This window comes from Leopardus geoffroyi, chromosome A3, assembly GCF_018350155.1.
Source record: "Leopardus geoffroyi isolate Oge1 chromosome A3, O.geoffroyi_Oge1_pat1.0, whole genome shotgun sequence".
NCBI lineage: Eukaryota > Metazoa > Chordata > Mammalia > Carnivora > Felidae > Leopardus > Leopardus geoffroyi.
The window spans coordinates 16,246,507-16,267,461 of record NC_059336.1 but is presented as its reverse complement, the minus strand read 5'-3'; the positions used below and the strand labels follow the sequence as shown (position 1 = coordinate 16,267,461).

General features: G+C 50.9%; 1 protein-coding gene and 1 long non-coding RNA gene across 9 annotated transcripts in view; one reads left to right on the top strand and one right to left on the bottom strand.

The window, feature by feature from the left end:
- Nucleotides 1-20,955, top strand: part of HNF4A (hepatocyte nuclear factor 4 alpha) — a 58,906-nt gene that overhangs the window by 15,328 nt on the left and 22,623 nt on the right. For 2 of the 8 annotated variants that reach the window (XM_045444507.1, XM_045444511.1), the window contains exon 1: nt 17,457-17,704. The exons of 1 other annotated variant lie outside the window; for it this stretch is intronic. In XM_045444507.1, coding sequence (XP_045300463.1) covers nt 17,590-17,704 — 115 coding nt within the window. In that variant the 5' untranslated portion in view covers nt 17,457-17,589. Of the gene's footprint in view, nt 1-8,039; nt 8,146-17,454; nt 17,705-20,955 lie in introns of those variants that run through there. 5 more of the 8 variants (XM_045444513.1, XM_045444508.1, XM_045444512.1 and 2 more) reach the window with 4 other exon arrangements.
- On the bottom strand, nt 3,966-14,351 carry LOC123580168. The gene is made up of 2 exons (XR_006703154.1): nt 13,405-14,351; nt 3,966-4,482 (listed from the first exon to the last, which is right to left on the bottom strand). It is a non-coding gene; the product is annotated as an uncharacterized LOC123580168 (long non-coding RNA).

The following is a 20,955-nucleotide window of genomic DNA, read 5'->3' as shown; positions in this document are numbered from 1 at the left end:
ATTAGCCAAGAATATCTTTGATTAGATCCAGCTTGTCTTTTCACTTCCTTTAGAGCCTCTTTTGTTGTACACAAGTTTACAGTTACATGGCAGTTACGTTCTGGTTAAATTATAAATCAGGTTGTTAAATTTACTAATCTTTTCCTTTATGGCTTGTGCTTATTGTATCTTGTCCATAAAATCCCGCAGTGCCCTGTGATTGTAAAGATATCATACGTACTGTTTTCTTCAAGTTTTAAAGTTTTGTTTTTCATATTTAGGTGTTTATTCATAGAAATTGATTTTTTAAAGTTTATTTATTTTTGAGAGAGAGAGAGAGAGAAAACGCACATGCATGCACAAGCAAGGGAGGCACAGAGAGAGAGGGAGAGAGAGAGAATCCCAAGCAGGCTCTGCACTGTCGCGCAGAGCCCCACAGGGGACTTGAACTCATGAACCGTGAGATTGTGACCTGAGCTGAAATCAAGAGTCAGACGCTTGACCGACTGAGCCACCCAGGGGCCCCCATAGGAACCGATTTTTATGTGCGGTACGAAATAGATGCCATTCTATTTTCCTTCATACGGAGAACCAATTGGCCCTGAACCATTTTTGACCAGGACATCCTTTCTCCATTGACATGCAATGCAATTTCCTTTTGTCTCTCATTTTCAAATATATGTAGACCTGTTCCTAGGCTCTGTATGTTGTTCCGCTTTTCTACCTCTAGTAGCCACATTAAAAAAAAATATTTTTAAAACCCAGGTGAGTGAATCCACATTTATACGAAAATTAAAAGTTTAATTTTAAAAAAGTCCCCAGGGTGCCTGGGTGGCTCAGTCCTTAAGCATCTGACTTGGGCTCAGGTCACAATCTCACAGTTCATGAGTTTGTGTCTAACATTGGGCGAGCTCAAGCCCCACTTCAGGTGAGCCCCACTTCTCTCTCTCCCTCCCTCTCTCTCTCTCTGCCCCTCCCCTCTCAAAATAACTTTCTCAAGCCTTCTTGGGATTCTCTCTCTCTCTGCCCCTCCCTGCTCTCTCTCTCAAAATAAATACATAAACTTAAAAAAAAAAGCTGAATAATATTCCATTATATGTATATATCACATGTGATTTTTCCTGTTTTCCTGTTTATCTGTCACTTGATGGTTGGGTTGCTTCTACCTTTTGGCTGTTGTGAATAACGCTGGCTATGAAATGAGTGTCAAACATCTCTTCCAGACCATGCTTTCCATGCCTTTGGGTATATACCCAGAAGTGAAATTGTTGAATCATATGGTAATTCTAGTTTCAATTTTTTTTAAGGAATTGCCAGACTGCTCTCTATAGTAGCTGCATTATTTTATATTCCCACCGGCAGTTTGAAAGGGTTCTGATTTCTCCATATACCTACCAATGCTTGTTATGATCTGTTTTGTTGTTTTTTATCCTATCCATTCTAACAGGTATGAAGTGGTATCTCATTGTGGTTTTGCACTGATTAGCATTTCACTCATGATTAGTGATATGGAGCATCTTTTCATGTGCTTCTTGGTCATTCGTATATTTTCTCTGAAGAAATGTCTATTCACATCCTTTGCCCATCTTAAAATCTGGTTTTGTTATTGTTGTTGAGTTGCAGGAATTTATATACTCTGGATATGAACCCCTTACCGGCTATGTGATTTACAACGATCTTCTCCCATTCCACGGATTACTCTCTCACTCATTCATAATGTTCTTTGGTGCACAAAAGTTTTTAATTTCAATGTAGTCCAGTCAATCGATTTTTTCTTTTGTTTCCTGTGCTTTTGGTGTCGTATCCCAAGAAATCACTGCTAGATCCAGTGTTGTGAATATTTTCTCCTATGTTTTCTTCTAAGAGTTTTATAATTTCAGCTCTTATGTTGAGGTCTTAATCAATTCTGTGTTAATTTTTATATATGGTGTAAGCTAGGAGTCCAGTTTCATTCATTGCATGGGGAGACCCAGTTTCCCAACATGAGTTTGGTTTTGATTGAATTTTAGTTAAGACTTCTGCACCTGAGAGATGCTACTTTGATTCAACCTTTGACTGATTACTGGGATCCTTTCCAGGGTAGGTAGTACTTCCCAATATCCAGGATAGATGCACTTCCTGACAGGTAGTCAATTAGCTTGGGCTTGATGCTTCCAATGACAAGACGCTCACTATTTAATAAAGCAGCTTTTCTCCTGCTAAAACTATTGTATCTGGTAGAAAAATCCTAATTCTGGGGGCGCCTGGGTGGCGCAGTCGGTTAAGCGTCCGACTTCAGCCAGGTCACGATCTCGCGGTCCGTGAGTTCGAGCCCCGCGTCGGGCTCTGGGATGATGGCCCAGAGCCTGGAGCCTGTTTCCGATTCTGTGTCTCCCTCTCTCTCTGCCCCTCCCCCGTTCATGCTCTGTCTCTCTCTGTCCCAAAAATAAATAAACGTTGAAAAAAAAAAATTTAAAAAAAAAAAAGAAAAAAAAAAAAAGAAAAATCCTAATTCTGGACACAAACCTTTCTCCTTGTAGCATTCGTCTGTTGGTCCCGGTTTGTTTTCTGGGGCTATGAGAAGAGAGAAGCATCTTTTCCAACATAAAGTACTTTGACTTAAGTAACACAACTACATGATAGGCAACTATCTGCCAGGTTATAAGGTTTATCACATTTGCTCCACAAAGCAATTGATTAACAAGTCCTATTATTGATTCCTATTTTGCAGATGAAGCAAATAAGGCTTGAAGAGCTTATAATTTTCACAAGGTCAGTTATGTAAATAGTAGCATTGATATATGGAAGGCAGTGGCCTTGACCGTTCTGCTACATTGCCCCTCTCCTCATCCCCAACAGCCAGCCCGGAACTCCTTTGGTTCTTTAGTCTTCAAAGGACATGGTTTTCGCATCCTGTCCCACCCTATGACACAGGAATTCTTTATATATTTTGGATATTAATTCCTTATCAGATATAGACTTTGCAAACATTTTCTCCTGTTCCATCAGGTGCCTTCTCATGTTGTTGATGGTTTCTCTTTTTGTACAGAAGCTTTTTTGGTTTCATGTCGTCCCACCTGTTTATTTTTGTTTTCTTTGCTTTTGGTGTCATATGCATGGTCCCTTAAGGGTAGAACGCAGAGGATGTCTTAGCTCCTTTGACCTGAGCACTACATCTTTCCTGATGTCACACAAAATCAGGTTAGAGGTGTGTGCAGCTGCTACCAAATAAAACCTCTAGAACTTAGTCACGTCACCTGCCACTAAGGCAGCTCTCTCCAGCACACTGTCCAGGTGGTTTATTTTTAACCAGTATGGAGGATTTCTCATTCCTCTTCATTGAGTTCAAACATTTCTCCAGGGTCACGTGGTGGCTCAGTCAGTTAAGTGTCTGACTCTTGATTTCGGCTCAGGTCATGATCTCACAGTTTGTGAGTTCGAGTCCCATGTCTGGCTCTGTACAGCACAGAGCCTGCTTCGGACTCTGTGTCTCCTTCTCTCTCTTCCCCTCCCCTGCTCATGCAGGCTCTCTAAAAAAAAAAAAAAACATTTCTCCAAATTCATGTGGATCTTGATCCTGCCATTACTTTATGGCTCACACCTGTGCAGAACTCACTGCCTGCCAGAAACAGTTCTAAGTCCTGTCTGTAATTAGCATGATAAATCCCCACAGCCTCCTAATGAGTACATATCATTATCATCCCTGTTTTGCCAATTAGAAAATAGTCACAGAGCAATTAAGTAACTCACCAAAGATCACACAGCCAGTCCGTGGCAGAACCAGAATTCAAGCCCAGAAAGTCAGGCTCCAGAATTTGGGCTCTCAGCCTCTATACAGACGCTTCCAAACATCTGACAGGCTCAGCCAGTTTTTTGGGCCCAAAAAGACTGACACGCACTTAGAGACCTCCTTTTTTTTTTTTTTTTTTTTTTTTAACATATAAAGAACAGACTAAGGGCTCAGAGGCTTTCACCCGCAACAGTATTATTTAATTCAGGATATGTTATAATAGTTTATATCATTCCATTTATTTTCCCATTGCTTTCTACTTAAGATACTGGTGTTTCACTTGGTAGTAATAACATTTCCTTCTAAAATAAATCTAAATAAAAATAAGTGTGTCGATGTAAGAAAAATGTTTAGTATTAGTATGGGAGGTTTCCAAATACAACAAAAACCATAAGGGCCAGAGGAAAATCAGTGACCTTTGGAAAGATCCTGTGCAGTCAAGTTAGGTGAGGCTGTGCTGTAATGACAAAAAGGCCCTAAGTCCCAGTGGCTTACACAGCTGAGCCGATGGCTCACTTACAGTACTTGTCCGTCAGGGGCTGGTGGGGTGCACTCCCCACCCATTTGACTCCATATCCGTACGTGCTTCTGAAACAGCCCCAGCGCGGGCCCTTCAAGCTTTTGCCAGGGTGTGACGCACGAGTTGTTTCTGCTCTCATTTCATTGGCCAGAACAAGTCACATGGTCACGGTCTAACTTCAAAGGAAGCAAGAAAGAGTAATCCGGTCATGCGCCTGAAACGAGAGAGGAGGAACAGTTGAGAACAGCCGGCAGATAGTGAGTAAAGCAATCTGAAAGGTGGGTCTAGGAAAGGAGACTGAGTCTGTCTCTGACCACGATGACCAGCCCCACCAAGGAGCCTTCAGCACCTGTTCTCAGAGAAGGACTCTGGTCTGCCAAGGCATAAGACCGTCTGACCGCACCATTCTGTTAAGCCAGTGCTGCTCCCCGGCAGCAACTCGGGATGCCTTTTGGTTGCAGGGTGTTGTTACTTCATACAGTTGCGGCTGAACTCTGTGGTCAGGTTTGTTTGTTCCCTGAAGCTGGACACAGCAGTTTGGGCTTCGGCTGAGATAGGATTTGTCACTGCTTTGAAAAGATACCCAGAGAAGGGTAATCAGAAAGGAGAGGAACCCAAGGAACCATTTTCCGGGCAAAGAAAAAAAGAATGTGCAAAGGCGCTGAGCCAGAAACACAAAAGGCTGGCGTGGCTGCAGCCACGGGACTAGGGAGAATGGAATGAAATGGAGGCTGGGGATGCAGGGATAGATACACAAGGTCCACGGGAGTTTTGAATTTTATGAGTTTAATTATAAATGCGTAGGACGCCATTAAAGTTTCAGTATGGGGGGGCCTGATGCAGTCTATGTGTAAAGAATCATACCCCCCCCCCCCGCAAGAGTGCGTGGTAGGGAGAAAAGTGAAGAGACTTTCGCAGATGATACTGATGTGGACGAGGTTGACTGTGGTGCAGGTGGAAAGATGGTGAAAATCTGAGTTACTGTTAAAGGTGGCAAGCACTGGATTTTCTGATGATTTGGGAGAGAGGAACACAAAGATAGTGACTCCCAGGGTGTGGGGTGATGGACTATGACAATGCAGGTGTGATTACTATTGTTCTCTTTCAAAGAATGAGGAAGGGGGAGTGAATTGTCCTTCACTAACCTAGTAACTTAACTCCAGTTCTGGTGTGTCTACTCCCAAGGTCCTACCTTCTCCACTCTCCCCAGACCCATACATTAATTTCTATAATGGGGGGGGGGGGGGGGATGATATTTAATGCTATTACTATCTTTAAATGTGAAAATACATAAATGCCCCTGAATACAAATGCACACTATCAGTGGAGCCAGCACGAGGTCTGGGACCCTACTCAACGGCGCGGGCACGTGGGACAAGTGTCGGGAATATAAATTTCATAGATGATGTAAGGGCAGCGCCAGACCAGCCTTGGGGAGCAAGTTTTAAAATCTTGCTTTCTGATTGGTGCAGTGGCCAAGGGCTGGTGTGTCAATGCGGGGATGTTAGCTTGCTCGGTGACTAAACCCAGACAGCGGTGACTGGTGAACCGGTCGAGCTGCCTTCCCTCTGGGTTTGGAGAGATTAGTCCGTCTTGGCCTGTGATTGGTGGGATTGTAATGCTACTTCCGCTGTGATTGGTTAAACCTGTGCGGTTATTTGAAAGTTTCTCAGCGCCAATCCAGCATTGGCCACTAGGGGGAGCCCGGGATGCGCAAAGCGAGGCTCTTCGGCGTAACTGAGCCGCTTCCTCCCCGAAGCCCTCCGGTTCTGCAGCGACAGCTGATTCTGCCCTGTGCCCTCAGGCAACCGCGGGACTGGGGTGGGGGTGTGGGGGACGGAGTTAGAACTCCCAGTTCTGGCCCGGGTGGCCACGCTTCTCTGCACAGCCCCTTTGGCCCCTTCCTCTGGCTCCCAGCCCCGCAGAGGACATTGGCTGACCGAGGGGTGGGGCAGAGAGTTGGTGAAGGTTTGTGAAGGCCCAGATCCAAAACGCAAAATTGTGGAGTCTGTCAAAGGAGACAGGGCAGCTCCCCTCCCTCCAAGGCGCCCTCTGCCCGCCTCGGAGTCCTTCTCTCAAGTTGAATAGCCTCCACCAAGCCCTTTAAAATCCTTAAAGGACTTTACGAAAGGAGCATCTCTTTGGGATTTAGAACTGTGCCACGCAGGTCAGGGCCACTAGGGAGATCACCCTCTCCAAAGACACCCCCTGTCATCCCCAGGCGCTAGCACAACCTGCAGTTTCGTCTTGCCATTGCACTTCGTCAGTATTTGAAATTCTCTTTCAATTTTTTTTAAAAATTTTTGAGAGAATGCACGTGCGAGTGGGGGAGGAGCGGAGAGGCCTTGGGCGAGGGGGTGGGGTACAGACTTTCAGATGTGGGCTCTGCGCTGAGCCAAAGTTGGAAGCTAAACCAACTGAACCACCTAAACGCCCCTGACATTCTCTTTTGAAACATTTATTTGCTTGCTTACTGTCTCTGCATCACACCTCCCCGTCAAAATGTAAGCTCTGTGAGAGAGGGAATAGGGAGGGCCAGACATGCCAAAGAATGCCCAGTTACATTGGAATTTGAGATAAACAACAACTTATTTTTTAAGTGTAAGTATGCTTCCTGCGTTATTTGGTACGTATTTATATTAAAACATTATTCGATGTTTATATTAAATGTACCTGGGCACCCTGCAAGTCTGTGGGGGAGGAATCTTGCCTCTTGCCTTCACAGCTGTATCCCACACCTGCAGTGGTGCACGTGGAAAATGCTGAATAAAGGTTAAATGATTGGATGGATAGAGTCCTTCATTCATTCACTCATTTGTCCATCCACCCCATTATGTTAAGTTCCAGCTGGGTCCTGGGAATTTAACAGTAAATGGGACACAGTCCAATGGAGGAGGCAGAGACGCAAGCAGCAACCACCATTTGACTACACTGTGATGGTGTAAAGTGTTGGGGGCCGGGTGAGCACAAAGGAGGAACCAGGAGGGCTGCCCAGAGGAGGAGTCCAAGATGGAGCTTGGAGGGGGAAGGGGAGAATAGAAAGGTGTGACAGCAGCTTTGGGCAGAAGGCCTGGCAGGTGCAAAGGCCAGAGCCAAGGCGGAGGCTGTGGGATTTGAAAGAGGCGAGTGGCTAGGGGTGGGGGACAGATGTGCAGTGTGGGTGGGGCAATCAGAGAGAGCAGAGGAGGAGGCTCGTCCACTGAGTATCTGTACCCAGCAGTCAGCTACAACAGTGATGCTAGGTTGGTATCGCTGTGCCCATTGTATTGATGAGCAAAGTGAGAGAAGTGAAATGCTTGGCCTGCCAAATGAGTGGCAAAAGCTGAGCTTCAGACTCATGTCTGACAGACTCTGAAGCCTGCACTGTTCTCAAAAAGCCCCTGGGTTAGGGTTTGGAACCCCAATTGGAGGATGAAGAAACTGAGGCTCAGAAAGGTAACACGGCTGTCCCTGTGAATGTGGCTCCGTCCAGGTTCACAGGAGAACACTGAGGCAGTACAAGGGGTACAGTTTGTCACCAGCCGTCTGAGAAACCACGGGAGGGCGGAGGCAGGACCCAGGAGTCCAGGATGCTGTACTTCCTGTTCCTGTTTGGGTTGGGTCTCCAGGACCCCCTTGCTGAGCCCTGTGGCTAATTCCTTGCATGGGTCCTGGGCGGGTCCACGGTTTCTATGGAGACCACCTCCTACCATCCCTGAAATCTCATTGTGACCAGTATTAAGAGATTAGCACTGCCCCGCAGCCCTCACAGGGTCTTGGGTGCCAGGGTGGCAGCAGGGGCTCCCCCAGGATGAAGAGGTTGCTCACTGTGCGGGATCCCATAACACCAGGAGGAGGATGTCAGACTGGGGCCAGGGCTTCCCCCAGCACCTCCCAGGTATGGTCCGGACTCCACATCTACCTGGAGAGGAGGACGGGGTGGCGGAAGAGAGACACACGACTCAGGGGAGAAGTCCAGATTTTGGAGCAGTGCAGAGGCCTTGGACCCCTGGCCCCCAACCCAGGAAGGCCCAGGGTCTTTGATAGGCGGATGCCATTCTGATCAAGGCAGATCCAGATTCCCTCAACAAGGTGAGGGGAGCGTTACAGAGTCTTTTAGCTAAAGACCAGCTACCTAATCTCCTTCATTTTGCAGTTTGGGGAATTGAGGCACAGAGAAGGAAAGTGACTGCCCAAAGTCAGTGAGTTAGTGAACTAGAGCCGGTGGGTCGCCTGAGCAGAAGGCAGTGATTAAGATGGCATTGTCCCCTCTGCTTGAAGTCCAAATGCTCCTCCCTGACCTCCACAAAGGGGGCCCCCTAGTCTTCTTCCCCCGGGGCTGTCCCATTGGCCATCCTCCCCTTCCCTCCCTCCCTCTCCTCCTCCTGACCCTTCCTGTCTCCCTGAGGCTGGCAGAGACTTCCGGGTAGGCTCCACTCCACCGGAGGACATGGCCACCAGGCCCTAACTGTCCCATCCAGGGGACATCCCCTGGCTGAGTCACCATCTGGATGACTGTGGACATTTTTTGTTCCCCGCTTCAGCCTCTCTGTGTCTTCAGGGTCCAGGTGCCGTGGGGGCCCTACCAGCCCATCCCCACCCCACCTCCTGCCAGGCCAGCAGCAGAGAGATTTAGGTCAGTCTCCAAAGCTCACAGGGTCAGGTTTTCTGGAAGGCCACACTGGGGCCTGGGGACAAACACGGCTCTGGAACCAGGTAGAGACAGCTCAAAACACTATTGACCCAGCAAGGTGAGCCTCACTTTCCTCCTCTGTGAGGCGGGGGCAATAACCCTTCCTTCCTCCAAGCCTTGCTCTCAGCGGCTGCAGCTGTGCCATTAAATCATCAACTCGAAGTACAGAGCAGTGGAGGGACAGGGTGATAACTCCCGATCTGGTATGCGTGGAGCAAACCAGGAAGAGGCGTAAAGAAGTGAGAGGAGTGGTTGCCTGTGGTGAGGACAAGGAGTGGACTGGTGGGCAGTGGGGAGAAGGGGACCAAGACTTCTCAAAGTTTTTTTATTGTTCTCATTTAAAAAATTTTTAATGTTAATTTTTGAGAGAGAGACAGAGCATGAGCAGAGGAGGGGCAGAGAGAGAGGGAGACACAGAATCTGAAGCAGGCTCCAGGCTCCGAGCTGTCAGCGCAGAGCCCGACGCGGGGCTTGAACTCATGAACCGTGAGATCATGACCTCAACCAAAGTCAGATGCTTAACTGACTGAGCCACCCAGGCGCCCCTTGATTTTTGAACCATGTGAATGAAGTACTGATTCAAAAATTAATTACAAAATTTTAACATGGGGCACCTGGGTGGCTTAGTTGGTTAAGCGTCCAACTCTTGATTTGGGCTCGGGTCATGATCTCATGGTTTGTGAGTTCGGGCCTCTTCGCTGACAGTGCAGAGTCGGCTTGGAATTCTCTCTCGCCCTCTCTGCCTCTCCCCTACTTGCTCTTCTTTCTTTGTCTCTCAAAATAAAGAAACATTAAGAAAAAAATTTTAAATAAAATTTTAACAAATTGGTAAAATATCACGTAGCAATGACAATCACACATACCTCAACAATATAACAGGAGTATAGCCAAGACTGAGACCAAAGTGCTAGGACTTGACACAAGTCACAGAGAAAGCCTGCCTTTGAGTCTCTGACTTTGACCTGGAAAGGCCCTTTATTTCAAGCCAATCTCGTTTGCCAACTGCAAAATAATGGTCACTGGTACCAAGAATGAGGTGGTCTCTACATGCTAGCCATAGTGCCAGGTGCTATCTGAATATCATCTCACTGAGTAGGCATTCTGACTACCAGGAAGCTATCATCGTTCCCATTTTACAGATGAGGAAACTGAGCCTCACTGAAGTTGCAACTAGTGAGTTGCAGACCATGGATGCACCACTAGGCCTCTCTCTCTTTTTTTTTTTTTTAATTTTTTTAATGTGTATTTATTTTTGAGATAGAGACAGAAAGAGACAGAGACAGAGACAGAGAACAAGCGAGGCAGGGGTGGGGTGGGGGGGGGGGAGGTGTGCAGAGAGAGAGGGAGACACAGAATCCGAAGCAGGCCCCAGCCTCCAAGCTGTCAACACAGAGCCCAATACAGGGCTCGAACTCATGAACTGCGAGATCATGACCTGAGCCGAAGTTGGACGCTTAACTGACTGAGCCACCCAGGCGCCCCTAGAATCACTTAGGAACTTTAAAAAATACTGATGCCTAGCACCCACTCACCCCAATCCCAAGATTTGATCATTGGTCTGTGATGGGTCCTGGGCATCAATATTCTTTTAAAGGTCCCAAGTGATTCTAATTCACTGTCAGGGCTGAATCGCTGCTTTATGCTAGACAACTTTTCAAATAGGAAACCGAGTCCAGGGAGGAAAATGACCTTGCCCAAGGTCAGTGGCTGGAAGCTGAGCTGAGGCAGGGCTCTCATGGAGCCTTTTTGAAAATAAATAAGATGTGCTCTCCTCTGGGCAGACAAATTTCCATAGGCACTTGGTTTGGTAAGTGGAACAAGGACTAGATTTCTACACTGACTCACTTCCTTGCACAGAGAAGCTTCGTGCAGTGAGCCACCTGTACAACTGATTCCTCGCCTGCATCTCAGGACTCCCAAAAGGTACATCTCAGTGACTTTCAGGCAAATATGTGGGGCCCTTCAGTACAAGGGTGCAGGGAGACCTAGGGTGGTTTCTGGGATATGGGTTCACCCCTTACACCATGACCAGGGCCTGGGCCAGGCAGGGGCTTGCTATCATCCTTCAGGCCCCACAGGGGCTGGGCAGGCCCCATCTAACTCCGAAGGTCACTTCTGCAGATAAAGTCAGGAACATAATCGGGGGGGGGGGGCGGGGAGGGAAGGACATAAACAGAACAACAACAGCCTCAGCCCAGAAGTCACAAGCCACCTGGCAGGAGGCAGCCCTCAGAGAGGCCCCGCCTACACAGACCCAAGTCCTCCTGGCTTGCTTCCTGATCATTCTCCAGACCACAGGCTCTACCCTACCTCCTGAGCCTTGTAGTCGGCATCTCCCACAATGCCCTGCTCTCTGGCCAGAGAGGCTTCCATGTCCTTCCGTCATCACTCGCCATGTTCTCCACTTCTGGGTGTCCCTTCTGCCCAGGACGCCACCTCCTCCAGGAATCCATCCCTGACCACTCCAGCCCAGAGACCGGCCTTCCATCTCAGGCCTTCTCCAGCCCGCACAGACCATGCACAGAGCCCGCACGCGCCTCAGGAGGGAGCTTATTTTAACGTCATACTCGCCAACTTGCATTGGGCACCGCGGGTGGGCCCTGGATGGGCGGTGTGGCCTCGGGGTTCAGAGCACAGACTCTGGAGAGCCAGACCGCTCAGGCTGGAATCCCAGCTCTTGCTTCTCACACACTGTGTGAGTTTGGGCATATGACTCAAACCTCTGTGCCTCAGGTCTGCGAGATGGTGATAAAAATACTGCCTACCTCACAGATTGGTTGTGAGGGTTAACGTGGTAACACGTGTAAAGCCTGCAAAACAGCTTCCTTAGCATCAGCCATGGTCATCTGTGCTCCGTTTCGTCCTCATAGCGAGCCTATGAGTTAGGTATTGTTATTCCCAATCGCGGGCGAGGAACCAGATTCAAGAGAGGAGCAGAGTCAGGGAAGGGCCCTGCGTCTTGCTCTGTGGTCTGACACTGAAGACGCGGCCAAGGCGGGCCATAACTTGGAGGCCTTGTTTGCTGCTCATGAGGCTGTTCCTCAGAGGGTCCACAGGACTCGGGGCCAGGTGAATTCTCCAGAAGTGGCTCTAGGCACCTCTCTGCTCGAGCCAGCCGTGGGCGGGGGGTGATCGGCAAAGCAGGGCATTTTCAGTGCATCTTGTTCCCTGATGTCTAGAACACATCACCGAGTCCAGAGAGAGCCCCTGTCTTCCTCAGGCTAGCTGGAGACCTAGGACACGGGGGGCGACCTCCTGTCCCTGGATGACCCCCCATCCCTCCACCATCTGCACATGGAGGGAAGGGATATCCTGAGGTTGGCCCAGCATCTTTCAGGTTCCCGTCACCGGCTCTGCCTCTACCTTTCAAAGGATGTATTAAGGGGAGAGCATCTAAGAGGCAGGCCCTGGGTGAAGCGGGCCTGTGCGTACCCTCCCTTGGCTCCTAGGAACCTCAGATCCCATTTGAAGGGCTCTGGCCCACACTCTCCAGCCTCTGACACTGCAGGATTCTAGAATCCCATGCTCAAAGCTGCCGCCCTGCATCCCTGTTTGTAAAGCCCCCCCCCCCCCCCAGCTGCCTTTATCTCTCTTTGGTAAAAGAGCAAATTTGCTCAGGACCCAGAGCAGAGGGAACAAGCAGACTGTTGACTCTTGAGCAAAACCTAGTCTTTGGAGAGCAGGAGAGGAGGCGCTGGATGTGCGTGGGGAGGCCAGCAGCCTCTTGCATAACCCGAGTGGCCTCCTGCCCACCCAGGCCTTTTCAGGGTTAGGGGTGAGGCAAACCACAAACTCATGCCCAGTTAATTTTTTAAGGCAAAATCAACAGGCTCAGCAATGATTAGCAGGCAGGTAATTTCGTCTTAATCGTGCTGAGAAGAGGGAGGAAGGAGGCTTCTGGAGGCCCAAGGATGGGGCCAGTTATCAGTTAACCACACGAAGGTTTCCTTCCAAATCCGCTGGCCTTCAGCCCTGAGTTCCCTCATCTTCCTCTCGGAAGTACTCCCGTAGCAACCCAGTGGCCATCAGTGATTGAGGGAACGAACGCTCCACCATCCACAGTCCCCAGGAGGTGTTTCCAGGGCCCTTGAGGGCTGTGATGAAGCACCGGTGTCCTCACAGAGCTTGCGGTGTTCTTGTTAAGGCAAAGCTCCCCCTCCCCACCACTGTGTGGCTTTGAGCATGTTTCTTCCACCCTCTGGGGCTCAGTGAGGGCCCTAAGGTCTGTGGTGCAGCCTACAGCCAGCTGCTACTACCCTGGGGACCTCAGTGTCTCCATCCACCAAATGGATGGGTTGGCTGAGACACCCTTTCCAGTCTTGAAGTTTTGCGAGGTCATGATTGGATTAGGCCAATGTGGCCTTATCCAGGGTGAGGAGGGTTTCAGGGTGAGGAGGGTTGTATGGGCCGTGCTTTAGGAATTCAGGGGGGAGAGAAGGTGCCCAGAACAGGGAGGGGGCCTACCTGGTATCTGCTGTTGGCACCAGCAAGCGTCAGATCCCAGCTCCGGGAAGAGAGCTGTCCTCTCAGATGGGAGGCAGGGGTCCCTGTGGGGTGGGGTGGAGTAGGGCTGCGGGGATGGCCTGGCAGACCCCAGTTGGCCCAGGACCCCTCCCCCTGGACTTGAGAACTGCCAGGGGAAAGACAGCAAGGCCGGACCAGCCCCGGGCCTGCTGGCTGCCTGGACTGGAGTTTGGTCAGTGGTTGGGGACCTATATTGTGAGAAAGTTAGGACTTTGTCCACAAACTGGAATTTGAAATTTCAAAGGGGAGAAACTGGAGGGCCCTACCCCAGAGTGGAGATGGCTCTTGGCTTCTTTCCCCCACGACTTTTGTTCTTTGTCTTGATAAGTCCCAGTTCCCCGGGGTGGTGGGGCGGGGCGAGGAGAGACAGGAGATAGTAGGGTAGTTAGTACCCAGGGGGAGCTAAGATGCCAGGTGGCCTGGGGTGGCCAGCGTCTGGACGATGCCTCTGGATTTGCACGTGCCTAGGGACAGGCTCCTTGGCTCCTCAGACCCCTGAGCTCCCGGCAGGAACATGACAGAGTCCAGGCTCCAGGGCTCCAGAATTCTGTCGTCCTTTCTGGGACTCCCGGAAGGAGGCAGAGGTATGGGGTGAAGCCCTTAAACTCTGCAGTCAGATTTGGGCTCAAATGACAGCCCCTCCTTTGTGGCCTTAGGCAAGTCACTTCCCGTCTCTGAGCCTTAGTTTTGTCATCTGTAAAGCAGAACAGATAAACTGAGGGGAGCAGATGATTCTTAGCTCCAGGCCTAGCACAGAATCTCTCCAGAAACGTTAGCCATTATTATAGTTTAAAAGAAAAATGAAGTGGTCCAGAGTAGCAGCTCTTAACCACAGTCCACACCAGAGGCTTGAGTGCCCTGCCCACAGCTGGGTGTGAGGCAACCCCTCCCCCACTCTAGCTGCCCCAAAGGAGCCCCTCTTCCCTTCTAGAGCTCTCCTTCCCTCCTAGAGGCCTCTGTTTCACTATCTGCCACATGAAGGAGCTGGCTCTCTTGGTGAGCTCTGAGGGCCTCTGTTATCTGCTGGGAGCCACCTCATGTGGAGTGGGGTCAGACAACCCAAGGGGCAGGGCAGAGGGAAAGAATGGCTGCTGAGTTGACGGCACCGAGGCCAGCCTTTGTATCCCTGGGAGCTCTCCCGAGCAGGGTCCTGATTACGACCGATTGTGTGGCTAGGGTGTCAAGGAGTCAATCGCCAGTGACGATAATTGCCTCTGTTATGCCAGATGCCTACACGTGGCATAGCCTACAGCGTTCCTGTGAAGAAGGCATCAACCCATTTATCTGAGGCCAAAACTAAGGCCGGGTGGGGTAGGACCTGATATCATAGTTTGGGAAGTTGGCAGTGCCCGGATTTTGACCTAGCTCTGTCTGACTCCAAGGCCTGTGGCTTATTTTATCTTTTTATTTGATCTTCACAACAAACTACACAGTAGGCCCATTTTGCGGAAGGAGAAACTGAGGCTCCAAAATAATAACTCGCTTGAGATCACAGAGCCAGTTGATCTCACAGGTGGAGTGTTGTTTATATGGGGGACATGTATCTAGAAGCCATTGCTTGGGGTTGGCTAAGAGCAAAAGGAACCACGTACGTAATAGATTGGAAAAGCTCGTGTGTGAGTAGTTAGAGTTCAAGAGTGGGACATGGGCAGGGTATGAAACAGGTTTCTGGACTGTGACTCAGAAGCAGTGGGTCATGTGTGTTGTGCGTTTGGTAAAGTGCTCGTGTCACGGTCTGCGAACTTAGTAGCTTGTCATGTACAGACTGTCCGTCTGGTGGTTCTTATGTGTGCCGGGTCATGCACGTGACCTGACATGGCTCACCCCAGTTGATCATAGACCTTATTTAGTTCAATCTAGGGTGTCATCTATAGAGGTTGAAAATTTGCTATTTTCGCTACCCGTTAAACTCCGATGTGCCGATAATCACGCCCCATTTTGGTAATGGGGAAGTGTGCCTCTTAGAACTGACAAATTGCTGTTTGTGCAGGCCACGTATTGCTGGCTTGTGAGGGGAGTAGCTGTGTGTGGCCCATCGCAGGTGCCAGACAGGTGGTAGGACCTGGGCTCAGCCCTGGGGGGCCCCTCCCAGAGCTTTCCCTACTTCTCCTCTGTGTTTATCCCTCAATCCGGTCTCCTGCCCAGCTGAACTCTGTACCGGCTACTGGAGCCAGGATCAGACATCCTCGGGTAGGCACGGGAGGAATCTGCCAGTGGCTGAAGTCTCCTTTGGCCCTTAACAAATGTCAAAGTGCAGATTGGGGGAAGGGGAGCTCTCTCTTCCTCCCTCTCTGGGGGGTCTTGACCAACGGACAAATGGGCCAAGATCTCCCCATTTTACAGATGGAAAATGGGGCCCCAAGAGAGATGTGATTTGGACAAAGTCATCCGAACAGTGACAGAGATAGCTCCTAAACGGAGGTCTCCTGACACCAAATCCAGCCTCTCTTCTCCTCTAGAACCATGGCTTCCCCCCACAGCCCCAGTCATCTCAGGCCTGGGGAGACCTTGGAGGGGGGCAGAACTAGCCTACACAGGGCACAGAAAAGGCTTCTAACTGGAAGAATATGAGGGGGGTGCCTCTGCATGTCCTCACACACCACCTCTCCCACTGATTTACCCGCACATAAACTCCCCCACGTATGTACTCACTGATTCACCCTTTCCTAATTCACCCACTCGTTCATTGATTCACTCTGTCACTACCTCACCTCCGCGCCCCTCCCTACTCGGCTATCGTTAATTCACCCACTGGTGCTTCGGCTGGCAGAGAGGACAGGCTCCCAGACTCCCAAATCTAGGCCCTTCTGCCCTCGCCTGCACTTTCTACCTCCTTCATTGTGACCTCACCTCCCCGGCTAGGTGGGGAGCTCTTGACAGGGCCCGAGGAGAGGGCCTTGGGGCTGGAGGGAGAGACAAGAAAAGGGTGAACGCCTGCGGAAGGTTGGTAGGACCAGCTGCAGAATTTGCAGGGCCCCTTGTTCGGAAATCGTTAAGAATTTTGGCAACGGCAGAGCATGAAACCAAGCACAGGGACCTAACTGCTTGGGTGATTGGCTCACAGACGGCCCTTCTGGGGGAGGCGATGGGTGGAGAGAAGAGGGAGATAGGAAAGGGATGGGGCGGGGAAGACGGGATGGGCACTTGCTGGGTGCTGCCTTATGGTTGCCTGATACCATCTCATTTAATACTCAAGCCACCCTTTGAGGTCGATTATGCCTTTTACGGAGGAGGAAACTGAGGCCCCAAGAGGAGAATCATTTACCCAAAGTCCCGATTAGTAGGGGGTAGGCGCCTGAGTGTAATCCAGGTCTGTGGAGCTGCAAGCCTCGTCTCTGGCTGTCTAGGGAGGCGGGGGAAGGAACCAGGAGGAGGTGACGTCTGACCTGAGCAGCTGGTGCTATGGGGACTGGTGGTGGCCATAGTGGGGTCATGGAGAGCAGGGTGGGGAACCAGGGGTGAATCCATGCTGCTCCCCAGGGAGATGGGAAACTGGAAGGGAGTTCCCAGGAGAAGAATCTAGAAGACTGGTGTCTGGGCCCTGGGATTTAGGTTTTTAATTCATGTGCCACAAGGCAGCTCCATCTCAAGAGCATTGAAGGCAGAAGTCACTGATTTGGGAGGTTACTGAATTAGGGCATCTTGGAGGTGGGCTGCCAGTGTCTGAGCATATCAGTTAGAATGCCGGACTCGGGGTGACAGTGACTTGGGGGCATGGCTGAGTCAGGGGTCAAATGAGTGCCGGTGAGTTAGCGTGCCCGTTTTACAGAAATCCATACCTGAATATCGGGGAGTTAGGGCCCCAGCTGTTGTAACAGCACCCTGGTGTCCACTGGGAGCCAACAAACAGACAAATCCCTGCAGCCCCGCCCAGCCTCTCCTCCAGTGGGGGAGCCGATTAACCATTAACCCCCACCCCTCCCCGGCAGAGCCTCCACCCCTTCGCAGGGGCTAGGCCAAGACTCCCAGCAGATCCTCCCAGAGGACGGTTTGAAACGCAGGAAGGCAGAGGGGGCCCCTGGGAGGAGGCGGTGGGAGGGCGGAGGGCGGGGGCCGGGGCTCTGCCCGGAGCCTTCGGGGTGGGCATCCTGGGCAGGGCAAGCGGCTGAGGTGTGGAAGGGGAGGATGCGCCTCTCCAAAACCCTTGTCGACATGGACATGGCCGACTATAGTGCCGCGCTGGACCCAGCCTACACCACCCTGGAATTCGAGAATGTGCAGGTGTTGACGATGGGCAATGGTAGGTGGGGATAGGTGTACCCAGGCGTGCCACTGGGGGCGGGTATGCCCAGATACCGGAGCGTGTCTGTGGCACTCGATGCTGGGCCGGGGGGAGAATGACAGAAAATGGCAGGTTGGGCCTATAGGCCAGTATGGGTGTCGCCAGGTGAAAAAAATGTGCCCGGGTACAGTGACCAGGGGCATTCTGGGTGCGGGAGGCCTGAGCAGGCAAGTCCCCAGTGAAAGTAGGCCCCAGGATTCCCGCCTGGACCTTCTGGTCCCTGTTACCTCAAAACTGGGTCTGCTCAGAGCGTCACTGGAGAGTGAGGACACGACTGTGAGCTCCCCGTTGGCATCTGGCTCCAGTAGTTGGGCCCAACTAGGCCCCTTCACGAACCCTTTGGGCTTAGGTCCCGAGACATGGAAAGGTGTCTTCTGTCCCTGAAGATGCTGGATGGAGACACAACCGGGTGTCTTTGGGACTTTCCTGGGGTGAACGCCCCGCTTAGGAAAAAAAGGAGTTCTTAAGGGAAGTTTTGCTCAGTGAGATGCCAATCAGCAGTGAGTGCTGTGTGTGTGCTCATGACTTCCTCTTGGTGTGCATGCACCAGTTTCTGTGTAAGTGTGTTGGGTGGGGGTGTACCGTGTTGGCAGACACATTCCTTCGGGAATTCATTGGCGTATTTGTGCCCGTGCATGCCTGTTCCATGTCGATTTCCACTTGTATTTGGTCATCGAGTGTGTCTGTGTCTGTTGATGTCTCTAGGGGCACATGTGTTTGTCTCGCTTATGTACATAGGCAGCAGTGAATGTATGTACATGTGCCGCGGATGTGGGTCTGTTCGTGTGCCCTGTGCTTTCTGGATGCGTGTCCTGTATGCACGTTCTGTCTTGTGGCCCTGTTTGTACCCACCTGTCTACAGGTGCTCGGTGCACATCCCTGTACTGAGTGTCCGTACTCTCTGGTAAACATGATTATGCAGACATGATATGCAGGGTTTTGATATTGCCGTTTGCCAAAGGAGATTCACATCAGCCACATGTCTGTTTCTCTCTGAGCAGATCTTTTTGTCTGAGTGTGTTTCTCCTCAGGTTTGTATATCCGCTCCCATATCACCAAGAGCACATCTGAATCAGGTGGGAGGGTCTCCTCCGCAAGGAGGTAGGGGAAGGGAGGAGGCCTGGAAGCCAGGAAGCTTCTAGAGGGGAAGGGCCCTAGGCCAGCCTCAGAGGAGAGGTGGCTGGCAGGTGGCTGAGGTCAGCCTGCCACCTGCCTTCCTTCCATGGCTGTGCGGCTTCAGCAGAGGTCTGTAACGCGTGTGGTCACTTTGGCTCAGCCAGAAAGATGTGACTGCCCTGCCCATGGTCGGCCTCACCAGCTGCTCATCTGCCCCTGCCATTCACTCACTGTGTGACCTTGGGCATATCATATCCCCTTTCTGGCCTCTCTATCTTCTGTAAAATGGGCTTAATCACCTCAGGTCTGCTGGCCAGCCTCCTTTTAGGAGTGTCCGCATAAGGGAATTGAGGAGACAACACACAGGAAATGGTAAACAAGAAGCTTCTGCACTAGGCAGAGTGTCGTGTGACCCTGCAGGGACATTGTGTGCTGTCACACTCCAGGCCACTTCCCAGCCCCAGACTACTCCCTGGGGCCAGCCCCATCACCCCTTCAGAGCCTACACCTCCCAGGAATCCTGTGCACTTGAGGCAGAGGCCACCACTGGGTGTCCCCCAGACAGAACAGCCTCCAGCTCAGGAGCCAGAAGAATCTGGGCTCAGATACTAGCATTGATCCTTCCCAACTATGTGAGCTCTGCAAACCATTTTCTTCTATGAGCTTCTGTTTCCTCATCTGTCAAATGGGAATAAATAATGGCGCCTGCCTCTCAGAGGTAACCAGAGGATTAAATAAGACAAGGCACCCGGCGCTTAGCACTGGTAACTGATCCCGGCCCCACATGGGTCTTCTCAAGAACGTTCGGCATCTGTAAGAAAGGGCTGTGTTTCCTTATGACATTTGAAGGGGTCTGAGTGTTGGGTTCCCATTTTAAATACATCCTGGGCTGGTGCCTCCAGGGCTCCATGGAGAGATCCCCAACCGTCCCCCACCCCAGATTCAGAAGCAGCAGCAGCAGCAGCAGCAGCAGGGTCTTTGTTTATCAGAGGCCTCAGCAGGCACCCCAACAACAGCAGCACTGGCCAGAGTCGTCCAGCACCCCCCGGGGTATAAATCTGCGTCCTCTATTTAACAACAGTGTGATGACCCTGGGCAAGTCACTTGTCCTTTCTGAGCCTTGGTGTGCTCGCTTGGAGAATGGGGCTATCAGCTGAACCCAGGAGCGAAGTGATACGCCAGGTGGCACTCAGCCCCTTCCGCCCAGGATGTAGGAAGCCCTGCCCCCAGCCTCCACCGAAATGGCCAGGAGTTGTGGGGGTCATATCTCCCCAGGGGTTGGGGGAGGTGAGGCTGAGGGAGAAAGGGCACCGACACGGCTTAACAATTATCCCCATCTCCGGGAATAATTCACCAAGTGGAGGGGGCTGCGCCCCCGGGCACCCTCAGGGATCTAGGAGATGTTCAGCCAGGCGACAGCAAAGATGCAGTGGTGTCCTTTTATGCCCGGAGGTTGGACAACACCTGCTCCAGGAGTTTGATTTTGCAGGAAAGATTTTATTTCACAAATGCTGATACAGTGCTTTTTATGTACCAAGCACGTCACATACACTGATTCACTGAATCCTCGCAGGAGTCTTAGCCGACGACACATGGCTAAGAAGTGGGCAAACTGAGACTGAAGCTTGGCAGGAGGGCTACAGAGCGCGTGCTCTTGACTGCAGCGCGACACCCCTCTCCGGTTCTCAGTGGGGTGTGCCCTGAGAACTCAAGGTCAGATTCAAGGTTTCTATGCCTGACTGTGTGGTGTACATATGCACGCGTTTTTCTGGGGAGATGGCCCATGGCATTTAGTATCTTCTCCGAGAGGTGGAAGATTTGCTTACAAAAATATGCTTCAGCTACTGAAATTAACACACAAAAAAATTGGAAACAACCAGACCAGTCGAACCACCACCTTTTACAGTTAGGGAAACTGAGGCCCAGTACGACTTGAAGCGAGGGAAAGGAATTTGTCCAAAGTCACAGGTGAGTTAGCAGCAGCATCAGCAGTAGCACCCAGGACTCCAAGCACCCCATCCCCATCTTTGCCACTTGCCTCGTATCCCCCTTCTCAGATTTATAGAGATGCAGTAGATTTTGCCTCTGGGACA